This window comes from Vulpes lagopus, chromosome 3 (genome assembly GCF_018345385.1).
Source record: "Vulpes lagopus strain Blue_001 chromosome 3, ASM1834538v1, whole genome shotgun sequence".
Taxonomy (NCBI): Eukaryota; Metazoa; Chordata; class Mammalia; order Carnivora; family Canidae; genus Vulpes; species Vulpes lagopus.
In genome coordinates, this window is record NC_054826.1 from 152574322 (window position 1) to 152591347 (window position 17026).

The 17026-nt window shown below is 36.6% G+C and overlaps 1 protein-coding gene across 7 annotated transcripts in view; it reads right to left on the reverse strand.

Annotated features, from left to right (window-relative positions):
* Positions 1-8616: 8616 nt before the first annotated feature.
* The window catches only part of PRKACB (protein kinase cAMP-activated catalytic subunit beta), a 112005-nt gene continuing 103595 nt past the window's right edge, over positions 8617-17026 (reverse strand). For all 7 annotated transcript variants that reach the window (XM_041747714.1, XM_041747710.1, XM_041747716.1 and 4 more), the window contains one exon: positions 8617-11879. In XM_041747714.1, coding sequence (XP_041603648.1) covers positions 11754-11879 — 126 coding nt within the window. In that variant the 3' untranslated portion in view covers positions 8617-11753. The remainder of the gene's footprint in view (positions 11880-17026) is intronic.

Here is a 17026-nt window from a genome sequence, read left to right on the forward strand (position 1 = left end):
CTTTTCACCTGGCATTTCTTGCCCTTGAACTCTTGGTTTAGTCTCATCATTTTTTATATCCTTATCTTCCACATCTTTATATTTGTTGTGTTTTACCCTAGTCTCCAAACAACTTGCTATGAAACAATGCATGGGAAAGACCCTCTCTGAGTTCTTACACGTGAAAAATATTCCCCTACTCCCAAATCTTTTCTACTGTTTTGCCATCTTGTATTAACTTCATACTGATTCCTAATATGCCTGGGCTTTCTAAAAAAAAAAAATTGCCATTTATGTTTTTTCTATTAATTAATCATATATTTTTTCTAACTTTTAGGTGGGTTGTCTTTTGCTGGGACTCTCTTTCTGTATAGTGGATATTAATCCTTTGTGATAGTGATACACATTGAAAAATTTTCCTTCAGAATCTACTTTAAAATTTTGTTTAAACAAAACATGTGTTTTCTATAAACATTGTTTTCTTCAATCAAAGCTTACTCATTTTTCATTATATTTAGTCTTTGGTGTGATATAGTTTTATTGATACTGTGAGTGGGGTTTTAAAAATTATATTTCCAATTGTTTATTTAAATCATAAGAAATATTAGTGATTTTTGTAGGTTGATTCTATGTTTATCTCTCTTACTCTGTCTTCTAAGTTCAGTAATTTTTTAATTTATGGTCTTAGATTTTACTTTAAAGATTTTATTTATTCGTGAGAGACAGAAGGAGAGAGAGAGAGAGAGAGAGAGGCAGAGGAACAGGCAGAGGAAGAAGCAGGCTCCTCACAGGAAGCCTGATGTGGGACTCCATCCCAGGACCCAGGGATCACAGCTTGAGTCAAAGGCAGATGCTCAACCACTGAGCCACCCAGGCACCCTATTGTCTTAGATTTTAAATGTAGACACATTTTGCCTGTTTAGCACCAATATTTAAAACTTTTTATTTTTTGAATGTTATTGCATTGACTAAGGTCTCAAGAAGAGTTTGAATAATAATGCGTCTTGGGGATCCCTGGGTGGCGCAGCGGTTTGGCGCCTGCCTTTGGCCCAGGGCGCGATCCTGGAGACCCGGGATCGAATCCCACGTCGGGCTCCCGGTGCATGGAGCCTGCTTCTCCCTCTGCCTGTGTCTCTGCCTGTCTCTCTCTCTCTGTGTGACTATCATAAATAAAAAAATAAAAAATAAAAACATTTAAAATAATGTGTCCTGTTGTTCACTTAAATATGAATACTCCAAATATCTCACTGTAAAGTAAATATTTATCATAGGTTTCTTGTATATTACCACTACCATGTTACTAAAGCTTCCTTCTGTTCATAGCTTACTAAAATATTTTTTAAATCTTAAAATTAGGAGGGCTCCTGGGTGGCTCAGTTGGTTAAGCATCTGCCTTTGGCTCAGGTCATGATCCCAGAGTCCTGGGATTGGGTTCTGCACTGGGCTCCCTACTCAATGGGGAGTCTGCTTCTCCCTCTCCTTTTGCCTCTCCCCCTTGCTCGTGCTCTCTCTCACTTGCTCTCTCTCTCAATTAAATAAATAAAATCTTTAAGAAAATTAAAATTAGGAATGGATGCTAATGTTGTGAATTCCAAGAACAGAACAACTGATTTCCTAAGACTGAACCACATTTGAATTGAAAGGATTTGTAAGCTTGATCAGTCATTTGCCTCTAGCCCGTGATGTGGCTTATTAGGATAACTCCCTAAGAAGTGGCATGGTACAGTGGAGTTTTTGCATCTGTCACACTCTGGTAAACCCATGAAGTTTTTCCAGAACACAAAATAATTATCTTCCATACAAAATTGTTGGTTCTTGTTGTTGAAAATGTAGAAGATTTTGGTGAACATCAACTTTTTCCTGTCTGACCAGCACTTCTTTCTTTGGAAAACTACCTTTCCCCCAATCCTTGTAATTCTGGTGAGGCTGTCAATCATGTGTATCTCCCAACCCAGGCCCAGACACAGGCTCTGACCCAGGCTGGACCACGAGTCCCCTTAGGGGATTAACCTAGAGCATGAGAAACCTCTGAAACCTCCAACTCCTTCGTCTGAGACTATGGGCACTTTCAAAAGTGCAAACCTGGGGTGGTTGGGGGTTTTATTTTCTGCTCCATGGAGAGTGCCTATTGAGGATGCAGTGAATTCTGAGGACAGGGCCAAGAGTTTGAGAGAGAGGCAGAATTTTGATGATATAGTTTGGTCTTTCAGACCTTATTATGACAGAAATCCACCCTCATACTTCCCGGTTATGTGAGTTCACTGCTTCCCTTTTTTGCTAAAACTGCTTTGCGTTGTGTGATCTGTTACTTGTCAGTAAGAATCTAGGACTACTATCAATTCCAAAAGTATAGACACAAAATTCATAGTCTTCCTCTTTATAGCAAGAATTGGTACCAATCACATTATATTCAGAAGTGTGCAAAGCCAGCCCCAGTAAATAATAAGTATGTGTGGAGAGAAAGCAAAATAAGGGAAAAAAATTGCTGGCATGCTATCTAGAACAGTGTAGGTAAGGCCACGGGTGAGAAGATTCTACACTCAGTTTTAGGTGTTGCGTATATGTGAAGTGTTCAGCAGATTTTTGTTTATCATGTGGAAGAAAACTTCTGTTTGGTTTGTGATTATTTTCTGAGCCACGGTATAGACAGGAATGAGGTTATCTACAGACCAGTAAGCGACAAAGAAGGACATTGCGACTTGAATGAAAGAGGCTTTTTTTGGATGCCAGTAACCACATGATTTATTCAGAGAGAACAGGCTGCACTTAACTCAGCTGTGTGCTTCCTGACTTTGACTTAATAAAGAAAATAGTAAAATTTTAGTAACAAGTTGGTTGTGCTGCTTGAGTATGAGTTTTCAGTGTACTCTGAAGAAATGGGCAGTGAAGACAAGAGTCTTTCTTTTTTCCCCCACATATCAGTCGTCTGACTGTTAAAGGGAAAGGTGTTCATGAGCTTGGGAAATGAGGAATGCGATGAAAACATTTCTTCATGGCAGTGATAATGCTCATGAGGCCATTTCAGTGATCACTGGCGGTTTGCTCAGAAACATTATCAGTGATATACTATCTCATTTTCAATCTTGAAAGAAAGACATTGAAATCTCTTAAGAAGACAGAACTCTGGTGAAAATGGCTTAAATGCTAAGAGTAAATCTCATAGCATTTCATGATTTTAAAAAAATGGATAAAAATTTCAGTACTCTGTTATTGGGCATATTTTTTATTAATTACCTTATCATTATAAAGAATGCAGGAAATTCAGCAAAGTACAAGGGAGAAATTATGAAATAACCCCAAATTCCCACACCATGGGTAATATTCCAGGCTTTTCCCTATACACATACAGAGCCAGGCGGCCAGAGAGATAGAGATGTAGATAATTAGATAACACTTATTTTATAAAAATTACGTCATACTTTTAAACAGAAAGTCTTCAATTTAATTTTGCTTATGTTATAAAATCCAATTTACCAGGAGAAACTGAAATGAATATAAATGTAATTGAATTTAACACAAGAAAAAGAAGTTGAAAATTGCTGATAAATGGTCCTTCCTTACAAAAAAGTTACGCAATTATAAAAAACCATTCAGAAGTTAGAGTCATTATCTTATTTAACCACATATACTAATTTTAGATTCTATTAGTTGACTTCCTGCAATAAAAGGTAAGAAATTACCAGTCTCACTTCCTTTCCCCACCTTCCAATTTTGCTAGTTATCTTATTCCAATTTTGCCAAGGTTTAAAACACATTTGGTTCTATAGTTCTAATTACCATAGTTGCTTATAATTAGTATGACATTTAGACAGATTCAGTGTTCACCAGGAGCTTTTTCTCATGGATTCTTCATTACTAAGTTCTTTATTTTGATTTATATATCCAGTTGGTTATGAAGGGCTCATAGATTTTCAATTTCTTTCTCTTGGTTATTAACAGGGACCTATTTCATGCTTTTAAATTAAAAGCAACTTGGCTAGGTATAATACTCTTGGCTCGTACTTTCTTTTCCCTAAAAGTTTATAGCGACTATTTAATTGTTTTTTGGCACTAAGTATTACTGTGGAGGCATCGCTCAGATGCCTCCACAGTAATCTATTTCTGCCCCCACCTTAGGGTGACTTCATTCATATGTATTACATTTTAATGGTTGGAGTTCAAAATCCTCACCACAGCATGGCTTGATGTTGAAAGCTCTGTGTCGTTTTCTCTTGAAAAACAGTGTATTCTTTCAATACATAAAGTCAGTTTTTGTTTCGTTTTAGCAAAAAGTTTCTATGCAATATGTTTGAATTTTTTTTTTTTGTTTCGTTCATTAGTTTCAAAAATTCAGAATGCCAGCAGTGGATCATCTTTGTTCTCAGTATCTATTACCATTTCTGAATTTGCTTTAATCTCTTCACCTTTTTGTTCTCTGTTCTGTAATTATCTTGTTGTAATAAAAATCTCTGTATGTTAGGTAAGTCTGTGGATTCATCTCCCCTTTCCACTGTTTATTTTCCATTGTGTTTCTGGTCTGGGAGATGATTAGTTTGTTTTGAGTGTAATTTATGCCCTTAAAGATCTTTTATAATATATTTCATCATTTCTAGATGTTTGGGGATGGAGGGCAAAAGGAAAAGAGGAGGGTTTGTGTGTCTTTCAAATTCATGACCAGAATTTTCAAAGCCCTTATGTGTCTATCTCATTTTTATTCCTAATGACATTTGTTGTGTGTGTGTGGTTTCTCTTCAAGCTTCCTGGAAGCTATTTCTTCCTTTTGAGACAATTTCCTTCACATATACTTTTGTAAGTTCCTTATTGAATCCCTGTTGGTAAATTTTTTTTAAAATATATTTTATTTGGAGTGGCCTTTATTTTGCCCCTGTTTTTTCTTCTTTTACTGTGATGGCTAGGATTACCTTTATTCTTTATTCTTTCACTGTGATGGCTAGGATCCTGCAGCACGATGTAGAATTGGAGTGATGATGATGGGAACATCAATCAGAGTCCAGCTGGGAAAAGAGAAACCATTCTAGGTATTTCAACAGAGGAGATTTAATAGAAAAAAAAAATGGTTATACAGATGATGGAAGAATAGGGTCCAACAGCTGCTCTTAATATAACAAAAAAGTATCAGCCACATTATTACAATGAAGTTTATAAAACCAGCCAAAAATAAAGACAAATATTAAAATGGTGAAGTCACCCAAAGATGAGCAGCAGCAGAGCAATTTATTGCCCTGGAATAGAAGAAAAAAAGGAGGAGTGAGGTTCACAGAGCTCAGGAGCAAGGGCTACCCAGTGGAGAACCATGACAGCAGGAGCTGGGATGATGGAGAAGACTCCAGAGATAGTGCAGATCACAGAGGGAGACAGGGAGGAAACACTCTGGTTATACCTTTCTGCTCCCTCCTATGTTTTACCATCACTTCTCACTGGCCAGACCTATCTGGTTGCTAGAGGGCTGGGGTGCCTTGGAACAAAAGTGCCCCACCTTGCAATGAAAGAGCCATTTGCTTGGGTGTATGATTCTAGGTTAAAAAGATCACTCAGAACTTGGCGACATTACTTTTCCATTTCTATGTCTCTTCTTTTTAAAACTTTAGGAAAAAAAAACTTTAGACAATTATGTCTCAAGGGTACCTTCCCATATTTCTTTTCTCTCGTATTTTTCTATCTTTGCCTTTTGAATATAAATTCTGAGAAATTTCTTAAACTCTATCTTCCAGATCACTAACCTTCTATTAATAATCGTACCTGCTCTAAAATTTATTTATTTTTGCATAATGGTTTTTTAAAAATCATCTTTACAGAGGTATGATGTACTCATTTTAAGTATGTAGTTCACTGAGTTTTGGCAAGTGTAGACAATCAATGAGTGCAGGCTTTTTAGATGCAGTCATGTTGCTGCTTGTATTGGTCGCTTGTCCCTTTCTTGTTTGTGAGTAGTATTTCTTGTCTGGATATAGCATCATTTGCTGATCTGTTCATCTGTTGCTGTTTGAATTGTTCTCATTTTGGGACGGTTACAAAGTTGCTGAACATTTATGTCTTTGTATAAACCTGTTTTCATTATCTTGGGTAAATACCTAGAAGTAGAATGGGTAATCGGAGAAGTGAATGGTTAACTTTACACAAACGGCCCAACTGTTTTGCAAAGTGGCCTTGCCATTTTAAATTCCCATTGGCAATGTGTGAGGGTTCCATCCAGTTGCTCTCCATTCTCACCAACACTTGGCATTATCAGTGTTATTAATTTTACTTTCTGTTGGTGTGTAGTGATATCCAAGTGTGGTTTTAGTTTGCAACAGGCCAGTGAGTAGCGTAGTGATACTGAGTATCTTTCAGGATATTCAGAATTGATTTGCTACTGAAGTTCTGTGACAAGGTACTTGAAAATTCACCGCCTGCTAGCCACTACACTTCAGGAAAATCTGTTTAAGTCTAGGTTCTGTTTAAATTATGAAAAGATTGTCTCTACTTCTACTTTTCAGGTAATCCTATTTTCCACCTAAAATGATATTAGTAAGTGTGGTAGGCAGAATAATTTTTCCCTCTCCTCCCTCTGCCACAGAGATGTTCATGTCCAAATCCCCGGAATTTGGGAATGTGATAGGTTATATGACAAAGGGGAATTAAGGTTGATCATTCGCTGATCTTATAATAGGATGAATAGCCTGGATATCCAGGTGGCTCACTAGAATCGCAAGGGTCTCTAAAAGTGAAAGGGGGAGGCGGAAGAGGTCAGAAGGATGCAATATAAGGACTTAGTCCAATATTGCTGGCTTTGAAGATGGAGTCACAGGTCAAGGAAAGTGAGCAGCCTCTAGAAGCTAGAAAAAAAAAGATTCTCCCCTAGAGCCTCTAAATGAATACAGACCTGCTGATACTTTGATTTTAACCCAATGAAGCTCATTTTTGATGTTAGACTTCCAGAGCTGTAAGATAATAAATTTATGTTGTTTTAAGCCACTAAGTTTATGGAAATTTGTTATAGTAGCAACAGAAAATTAACATGTTCACATTGAGGTAATCATTTCCTGTGAGCATTACTACTAGTGGATAATCAGATGACAAACCAACTGTGTTTTTTTCACCAACACTTTATCCCCATTCCCACTTTCCTCTTGGCCATTTCATTAACATCACCTTTAGGAGATGGCAGGGACTCTAATGATTTGCTCGATTTTAGGTTGTATTAGCAGAGCTTCAAGAAGATAGCTTGATAGCAAGAATAAGTCTGACCTGGAGAATTGGTTTCAGCTCTCCATGATTTCCCCTATGCAAAGTAGCTACTGTTTTCTGTTTCCTGCTTATATTCCAAAAAATAGAAATAAGATGGCCGGTGCACTGAGGTTTGTGACCACACTGACATATTTTCTTTGTCTGCTTGGTTTTTGCTTATGGTAGGTCATTCCAATTTGGGTCACTTGAAGGGAGATTGAATCAAGCCCTTCACCAGGGGAATATGGTGTAGAGACAGGAGGACCCTTGGTGGGTGTACTAACTAGTTTGTTAGGAGAGCCATAACAGAGTACCACAGAGCCAGCAGCTGAAACAATAGAAATTTATTTTCCCACAGTTCTAGGGCCTAGAAATCCAAGATCAAGGTATTAGCAGGGTTGGCTTTTTTTGAATCCTCTCTCCTTACCTAGTAGTTGGCCATCTTCCTCTAAAATTTTCACATGGTCTTTTCTGGGCCTGTATTCTCTATGTCTGAATCTCTTCTTATAAATTCACCAGTTATCAGGTTAGGGCCCATCCACATAACCTCATTTTACCCTAATTAAAGGTCTTACCTTCAAATGTAGTCAAATTCTGAGCTATTGGGGGAGGAGAGTCAACACTTCAACATTGTGAAGAAACACAATTCAGGCCTTATCAAAGCAAAGGCTTATATTAAATAGGCATATAGAAAATGTTCAAGAAAGCTAAAATGAAAGTATTTAACTTCATATCCAGTATTTGTGCATAAGGTAAAATTTAAATGATGATTTGGAGTAAAGATATGCCTAGACTTTTGTAATTAGTTGTATAAGGAAATGAGAAAACTGGCATATTGTCTTTAAGCCCTGACATTGATAAAATAGAGCAAGCACTGGTATAAAAATAGTAAACACGGTGTTATAAAGTATATCAATATTTATGAATATTTGCAGTAACAATAGGAAATGGTAACCTGTTAAAATAATTAGCTAAAACATTATTTCTTGAGGTCAAGGATGACTATAGAAACACACACTAATCAACCTGGCTGAAATCAGAAGAGGTACTGTGAACTCAACAACACTTCTGAAAAAAGAAAGTAAAGTTCATAGTTCATTGTTCCAATATAAGGATGAGGTCTCCTGCAGTGTCAATCATTTAAATATGAACATTTTTAACATTCTGTTAAGAGTTATTTGGACTAATAGCATGAGAAAGAAGTAGAAACGCTTTTTAGAAATTATGGAATCTAGTAGTTTCATTAGGAAACTACTAGATACATCTGGTTGGACTTGATTGGTGGACGTTTCTCCCCTATTACTCTGTTCCTACTATCAAAGACCAACCTAAATACATAAAAACTGGAATCTGTAAGCATCTGTAGTATCCACAAAAAAGAAATCAGGAGATGAGGGCACCAAATAGAATACAAGACTCAATACACTTTTATCCTTTGAAGATACTTTAATTTTGCTGTTATGATTAATTAAAAAACACAGTTGTTTTCAGCATTTCCTAGCTACAGTAGTGCATAGGAAATTCCATTCTAAACAAAGAAGTAATTAATGAAATAACAACACACCTTAACATTTTACATTGATAGGTTACAGTTTACAAGGTGCTTTCACATACATTATTTCATTTGATTCTTACAACAAGCAGATAAAACAGTTTGTGGGAAAGAAAAATGATTTTTTTTTTTTTTAGGCTTATGATGAGTATTTTCAGGCCAATGGGCAGTCAATACAAGAACATATCAAAAACAAGACAGCAATACCCACAAGCCACAATATCTTTTTTGGTAGGTTGACAGTTTGATATCAATTGGATTATTTAGCATCAGTGAAGGAGGAAGGAATCAAAACAGACATGAGGTCCTCATGATATTAAAAAAAACTGTAAGAACACTGTAAGAGATAAGAAGAAAGATGCCCAAAAATATCACCTTACCAAAACTCACTTCAAAGCACATTATCCCTTCAAACTGTCAAAAAGAATCTTGTCATGACATGTGAAAATTAGAAAAGACCTTAAAAAACTGCTTAATGGAACTCATTTTGTAGAGCTGAGGCCAAGGTCATGCTGACTGTGACAGAACAGCCTGAGACCCAGACGTCTTGACCTTGTATCAGGGGGTCCTTCCTCTGCAATGCCATCTCCTTAATATTTACTGAGGAAAAATGTAATTTCTTCTGTTTCAAATAATGTAATCTGAGGTTAAACACTGATTCATTCCACTTATTTGTTATTCAAGTTTTTATCTTGTTCTTGGCTAAATTGTGGCTGAAACTGTGAGTTTTATATAACTTTAAGATACTCTAATTCAGTGTACTTGATTGGTTGGAAATAGACTCCCTTGACATATCTGAAAGCTTACTCATGTCCTTTAAATGGAGAAATAGCCCTCAAAACCAAAGTACTCCTTCAGGTCATCTATCTAGGCAGATTCTACAGCAAGTTGTACAGGGCAGCAGTAATTTTACTGAAGACATTGTTTTTAGAACTTACAGAAATCTTTTTAATTGCTGAAAACTAAAATGTAATCAAATTGTCATCCCCATGATTTATTAAAATAATTTTACAATAATATACAATAAAGCTACCATAGAATCTGTAGCATACATATAGAATACAATGATCAGCATGTTCTTGAGCCAAAAACTAATTAAAATATTTTATACAAATGATATTTTAAATTTATTAACATGATGATATATTTTTGTCACATAAAACTTGATACAGCAAAGTATTTCATATTTTTCTTGCACATCTTAAATATAGGTGGACCAACTGAAATCATCATCAGCTTTTAAATGACATAACCATGCAGAAACACTTGACAACCAAAAGATATACAGATTGATGCAGGGAACATCCCAGACAGGCTTCTTTTTTCAATGTCTTCAAAGGTTTTACAAGGGTGTGGTACAGAGGAAAAGAAGTAGAGTCAGTGACCTGCACCAATAATGAAGCAAATAGAAGGCTTATGTACATTAAGATTGGTTTGATTAAAAACAACTTATGTGCATGTATATTGATCATAAAAAATGAACACAGTTTATTTTCGACTCTTTTGGTGTGTTGTTTTAAGATAGGTCACTGACACATGGAGAAAAAACAAGATGGGAAAACCTTAAAAAGCAAAGAAAAAAATATTTAAAAAACTGAGTTGAGCCATGGATTCTCAACGAACATTGAACTAAATGTGCAAAAGTGCTTGAAATTTCCACATGACAGCGAAGTTGTTGGCAAAGAATTATAAAAAAAAAAAAATCAAACCCAAATACTAAAATTGTATCTGCATGATCATACATTTTATTTACTGAGAGAAAAGAGGCTCGGAATTCTGACATGTCTAAAAATGTCACACCTCAAAATTAAAATACAGTTGTGGCAGTTTTAAAAACTTTGTCCCTTTTCCTTACTGATGAGGCATAGGATGAAAGCCGAAGCTTCAACAGGGCCTCCAGCTCAGGCTGACAAATATAGTACACCAGAATAACCTGGCAACAATTCCTTTTGTTCTTCACTGTGACAAAACAAAGCAAAGCAAAACAAACAAAAACCTCCTATAAATAAGAGCGTCTCCATACTGTTTACAAGTAACAAGCCATTTGTTTGACTCAGTAAAGTATTTGTCTGCATTAATGTTCTTCATAGTTCATTTCTTTTCCTTTAAAAAGTTTACAATGAGGACTATCTGAGAAACTTAAAAAATTGTCCCTTTCTTTATCAGTCACATTCTGTTAAAATACTGGCTAAAACCCTTATGGAGGAGTGAAGGTTTAGAAATCTTAGAGCTCTAATACCTACAGAAATGCTGGTACCAAGTGATGATCCATATAGCATTAGTTTTTCCTGTGAGTGAGACACATCTGTCACACTGCACAGGTGGTCACTTAATTACTCAAGGGGAAGATGATACAAAAGGTGGTGGGGGGAAATAGAGCATCTGATCTCTAGGAATCCAAACTGCTGGGTCTAGCTACTCCATGTTAGTCTATCCAAATGTTCTGCCAAAACAGTGAATTCTACAATTATTTGTTTTGTATAAATTGCCTTGTTGATAAGACATTCTATCTTCAAAAAGTGTCAGAAGTTTTGGCAAAACGGAGTCTGAGCTACTCAAAGTAAAAATAATTATTGGAAGTATATCCTTAAGCCACTGAACAACAAAAAGAATGGCAAGAACTACCAAAGGCAACACTTATTCTTCCTTTCAAATATCACAGAGCCGTAACACTGCCCATCTGAAACGCCAACAAAATAAAACGGAGCAATGTATGGAGAAAAACCAATGAAAATGAAAAAGGAAGAAATGGATGTAGGAGGGGAGAAAGACAAACCAAAGGGAAGCAGAAAGGTGTCTAGGTGTGTGTTATGGCACAGACAATGCTTTGCTTAGCGGTGCCTTGTTACACAGGTAGATGCAGAGCGCACACACGGATGGCAATAAAGACCTCACTCAGTCGCTGGAATGACAGAACTAGGTAACTGCTTCAACAAGGATGGTCTCAGCCCCACCGTATCTCTCAACGGAGCGCAAAAACTGAGTGTGAGCTCTGCTGTCATCTTGTCGCTCAGCTTTAGAATTCACAAAATTCTTTTGCACATTTTTCTGTTATAGAGACGCGGATATCTTCTTCTTCATAGTCATCAAAGTTGCTGGTATCTCCAGAGCCTCTGAACTTTGGTATGAATGGTGCTTCCACCTGTAATTGAGAAGGAAAAATAAGTGTGATATTATGAATTACAATAGCAAAAATAGATTTGGTCTCTGTCTTAGTCCCCAGCATAGCGCTCTTTCAACTTGTGGATTTCCTAAGTGTTATGTTAATGAGGGGACTTGCGGAGAGAGAGCCTCTAGCTTGCCTAAAGAAGGCGCTGGTTAGATATTCAAAACAAAGTTTACCCCCCAGCTCCAGGAGGGGAGAGGGGCTAGAGACTGAGTTCAGTTGCCAATGGCCAGTGATTGAAACCATCATGCGTACATAATGAGCCATAAAACTTCAAAAGGATGGAGTTCAAAGCGCTTCCAGGTTGGTGAATAAGTGGGGATTTGGGGAGAGTGATGTGCTTGAAGAGAGCAGGAAGCTTCGAGCCTTCTTCCACATGCACAAACTATGTCTCTTCCATCTGGCTGTTCCTGAATTACATTCTTTCATAATAAGCTGGTAATAGTAAAGTTTCTAAGTTCTGTGAGCCGATGTAGCAAAGTAATTAAAACCTAGGAGGGGTTTGTGGGAACCTCTGATCTACAGCCTCTTAGAAGCATAGGTGACCAGACTTGTGATTAATGTCTGAAGTGGTGGTGGGCATGGGTGCCTTGGGGAGGATCAGTTGGTTAAGTGTCTGCCTTTGGCTCAGGTCATGATCCTGGAGTCCTGGGATCCAGCCCCACACTGGTTCTCTGCTCAGCAGAGAGCCGCCTTCTCCCTCTGCACTTCCCCCAGGTTGTGCTAGCTCACTTGCTTGCTCACTCTCTCTCAAACAAATCACGCTCCCTCAAATAAGTAAATGTTTAAAAAAAAGTGGTGGTGGGGTACTTTTATAGGACAGAGCCCTCAACCTGTGGGGTCTGGTGCTATCTCCAGGTAGATACTGTTATTGTATGGTGGTGTGGGGGGCAGAAAACACACATATTGGAATAACAAGAAAAGTGAATGCCTGGGAGTTTCTAAGCACTAAGGAAAATAAATTCCCGCTATGACTATATGGTAGCATCTTTGAATACCTTTAGGTCTCTAAATGATAACAGCATTAGAAAAAGCAGCAAACAGTAGGTTTGCTATTAATCTCAACATTTTTATTCAAGGAAAGGTACAATACTTAAGAGATTTCTAGGATAATTAACTATTGGCATTAAAATGGCTGGCATTTCAGATTACAGAACTCCAGATTTTCCTTTATCAGTTCCTTTTTTTTTTTTTTTTTAAGATTTTGTTTATTTAAGAGAGAGAGAACAAGCAGAGGGACAGGGAGATAATCTCAATCAGACTCCATGCTGACCGCCGAGCCCAACATGGGGCTTGATTCTCAGATCACAACCTGAGCTGAAACCAAGAGTCAGACGCTCAACCAACTGAACCACCCAGGCTTATGATAGAGAGCTCTTTTTAATATCTAAACCAGTAATCTCCAAAGTTTTTTTTTATTTATATGCCTTTTAGTAAAGCATATCTGAGTATATATATCACCAATATATGTGTACTAACTATGGTAGTATAAGATACATACACAAACAAGACATTTAAAAAGAACAAGGTAAAAAGAAAGTAGGAATGGGAAGTCTAATATCATTTTTTTTGTTTGCCAGCTGGTTGCCTTGCGTGCATGCTCTGGGGACTGCTGTTCTGCACCATGCAGAAGAATCAGCTATGCAGGGAGTTGCCTCACATCTAGCCAGGCAGCAATTTAGGATCACACCTACTGGGATCATCTCTACATGTAAAATGATTATTCAGTATGAGTTATCCGGGCCTCATTCTTCTGTTCCGTGTCTCTGCTAGATATCTTGGGTTATTTCATTGTTCGTGGGCACTTGGTCAGAGAATAACAAAGACTATGAAAACCATTCAAACTATCATTTTTGTCTTGCTGTGCATAATTATAATTGAGACAATGTTAAAACAAATGGCTACATTGAAGTACTGAATTATTTCTATTTGTAAATTATCCAGGGATCTCCAAGTGCATTTGAAAGTCAAGATTTACTGTTGACCAATCTGTCCAATACTACAACCTGCTTGCTATAGAGTGCTACCTCTTGGCAAATAAGCTGTTGCTACCTAAGGTAAGTCAAGCCCTCTGAAAAGTACATGAACTCTGAGCAATAGCAGTTCAATTTTATCCCACTTTAAGAATAATTGTAGGGTGGCTGGGTGGCTCAGTCAGTTAAGCATCTGCCTTCGGCTCAGTTCTTGATCCTAGTGTCAGGCTCCATGCTCTGAGGGGGAAATACTTCTCCCTCTCCCCCTTCCCCGCTTGTGCTCTATCACACACACTCTCTTTAATAAAACTTTTTTATTTTTTAAAGATTTATTTATTTATTTATTTACTTATTTATGATAGAGAGAGAGAGAGGCAGAGACACAGGAGGAGGGAGAAGCAGGCTCCATGCCAGGAGCCCGATGTGGGACTCGATCCCAGGACTCCAGGATCGCACCCTGGGACAAAGGCAGGTGCTAAACTGCTGAGCCACCCAAGGATCCCCTAATAAATAAAATCTTAAAACAAAAATAATTGTAAAAATGCAATACATAATATAGGTAGATTAGTAAATGCAAGTAGAAGAAATTTTTATTTCTAAATCTAAAGATTAAAAATATATCGTCTTAAGATATTAATAAAATGAACAAACCTCAAGCAAATCTAATAATTGTATCTAAATATAGCATTAATTAACACAAATATAACAATAAAGATAATGTAAACACACAACTACAGGGGGATATGGATGATTTTTTAAGAAAATAAAAATTTGGGGATCCCTGGGTGGCTCAGCGGTTAAGCACCTGCCTTTGGCCCAGGGCATGATTCTGGATTCCCGGGATCGAGTCCCACATCGGGCTCCCTGTATGGAGCCTGCTTCTCCCTCTGTGTCTCTGACTCTCTCTCTCTCTCTGTGTGTCTCTCATGAAAAATAAAATCTTTAAAAAAAAAAAAAAGAAAAATTTCTGAATTGACTGAAGAGGAGATAAAAACTTAGAGATCAATATCCAAAGAAAAATTAGTTTGTTAAATTTCTAAGTAATAAGTAGAAGTTAATTCTTATTTCCTTAAGTTTCCCAAAGAATAGAAAGACAGAAAATTTCCAAACTCCTTTAATGAATTCATTCATTCATTTAATGAATCCACATAATCTCAACTCTAGAAAAACAAAAACTGCAGGTAAAACTGCAGGTAAATAAAACTTAGGACTATGGAGGCAAAAATCCTAAATAAAATTTTAGCAATTTGATTTTGCATATTTTAAGTAGTATTTTCCAGGTATTACAGTAATACCCCACGATTAAATGGTGTTCAGGAATGTGAAGATATTTCATTAATATAATTCATCCTGCTAATATGTCAAAGAAGATAAAGCACAATGTACTAGGAATCAAGGGTTTTTTTTGATATTTTTTGTGGTTATTTTCTTAATTTGACCAAGAATATTTATCCAAGACAAATAGCTAACTTCATATTTGAAGCTGAAACATGAAAGGCATTCCCATTCAAAACAGAAGTAAGAATACAGCTGAACAGTCCCTATTCTTTAAAAATATTATTTTAGACATTCTAGCATATACAATAGAGCAAAATGGAAATAAAAGATGTAAATATTGAAAAGGATGAGGTAAATGATACCTCTGCCCACTATAATTATTTATCAATAAAATGCAAGGAAATCACTGAAAAACATATGGAAATCAGCAACAGAATTTAGTAAGGTGGCTAGTTGTAACACAAACATAGAATTTATGTTTCCTCTTATGTTCTATAATGGGAAAGCAAACACATTTGTAACAGCAATCAAAATATAAATTTAAAGAATAACTTTATTTTTTATTATTTTTAAAAGATTTTATTTATTTATTCAGGAGAGACAGAGAGGCAGAGACACAGGCAGAGGGAGAAGCAAGCTCCATGCAGGGAGCCCGAAGTGGGACTTGATCCCGGGTCTCCAGGATCACGCCCTGGGCTAAAGGCGGCGCTAAACCGCTGAGCCACCCAGGGTGCCCAGAATAACTCATTTTTTTAAGAATTTTTAATTATTATGTTAAATTAGGTTCCATAAGGCCCATTCATAGTGAAGTAGAGATTTTGGTTCTTTAAGAAAGAAACTGGGCTTGTACTGCGCAGGGCTAAGACTTTACTGAATGACAGAAAATATCTGAATAAATATAGAAATATAATATGTTCATTATGAGGAATTTTCAAGATTTTGATTCTCTTCTAATTAATGTTATCCCAATTTAAGAACCCAAATACAATATAAATATTTGGAAAGATCAATAATATTGTTTAATGGGTACAGAGTTTTAGTTTGCAAGATCAAAGAGTTCTGGAGATGGATGGTGGTGATGGTGACACAACAGTATGAATGCACTTAATACCACTGAACTTACAAATGGCTGAGATAGCAAATTTTCTTTTATTTTTGTACAACAAAACTGTAGAAAATGGAATTTTGTATTCTTTTCTATGAATATTTATAAGAATTCCATATTAGGGATCCCTGGGTGGCGCAGCGGTTTGGCGTCTGCCTTTGGCCCAGGGCGCGATCCTGGAGACCCGGGATCGAATCCCACATCGGGCTCCCAGTGCATGGAGCCTGCTTCTCCCTCTGCCTGTGTCTCTGCCTCTCTCTCTCTCTCTCTCTGTGACTATCATAAATAAATAAAAATTAAAAAAAAAAAGAATTCCATATTAAATATACAAATATTTTGAAAATTTAAAAATGAAATACCATAAAGTTATATAAAATGGTGTAGTGTATAGTACAAGAATAGACAAAAGGAATTCATAAAAATAAAGTTCAGAAACAGACTTAAGTATAATAATTTACCATTGGTAAAGGTGGAATTTCAAGTAAGGGACCAAATAAGGATTATTCATTCAACAAATGCTGAGAGGATAATTGGCTAATTATGAAACAACAACAAAAAGAAGTTAGATCAAAAAGCACTAAAGGGATGCTGTTGGCTATACAACATATCCAGCTGAGGTAATGATGCTAAGGGCTGTTTCATGATTTAATGGCTAGGGAGTTTCAGAACCCATCTTATGAGATGTAGAGACTACTGCACTCAGATTGTGTTGCTCTTTGCTGCATTAGTAAATTCTTTTAATGCTTTGTTTTTATAATCTTTTCTAA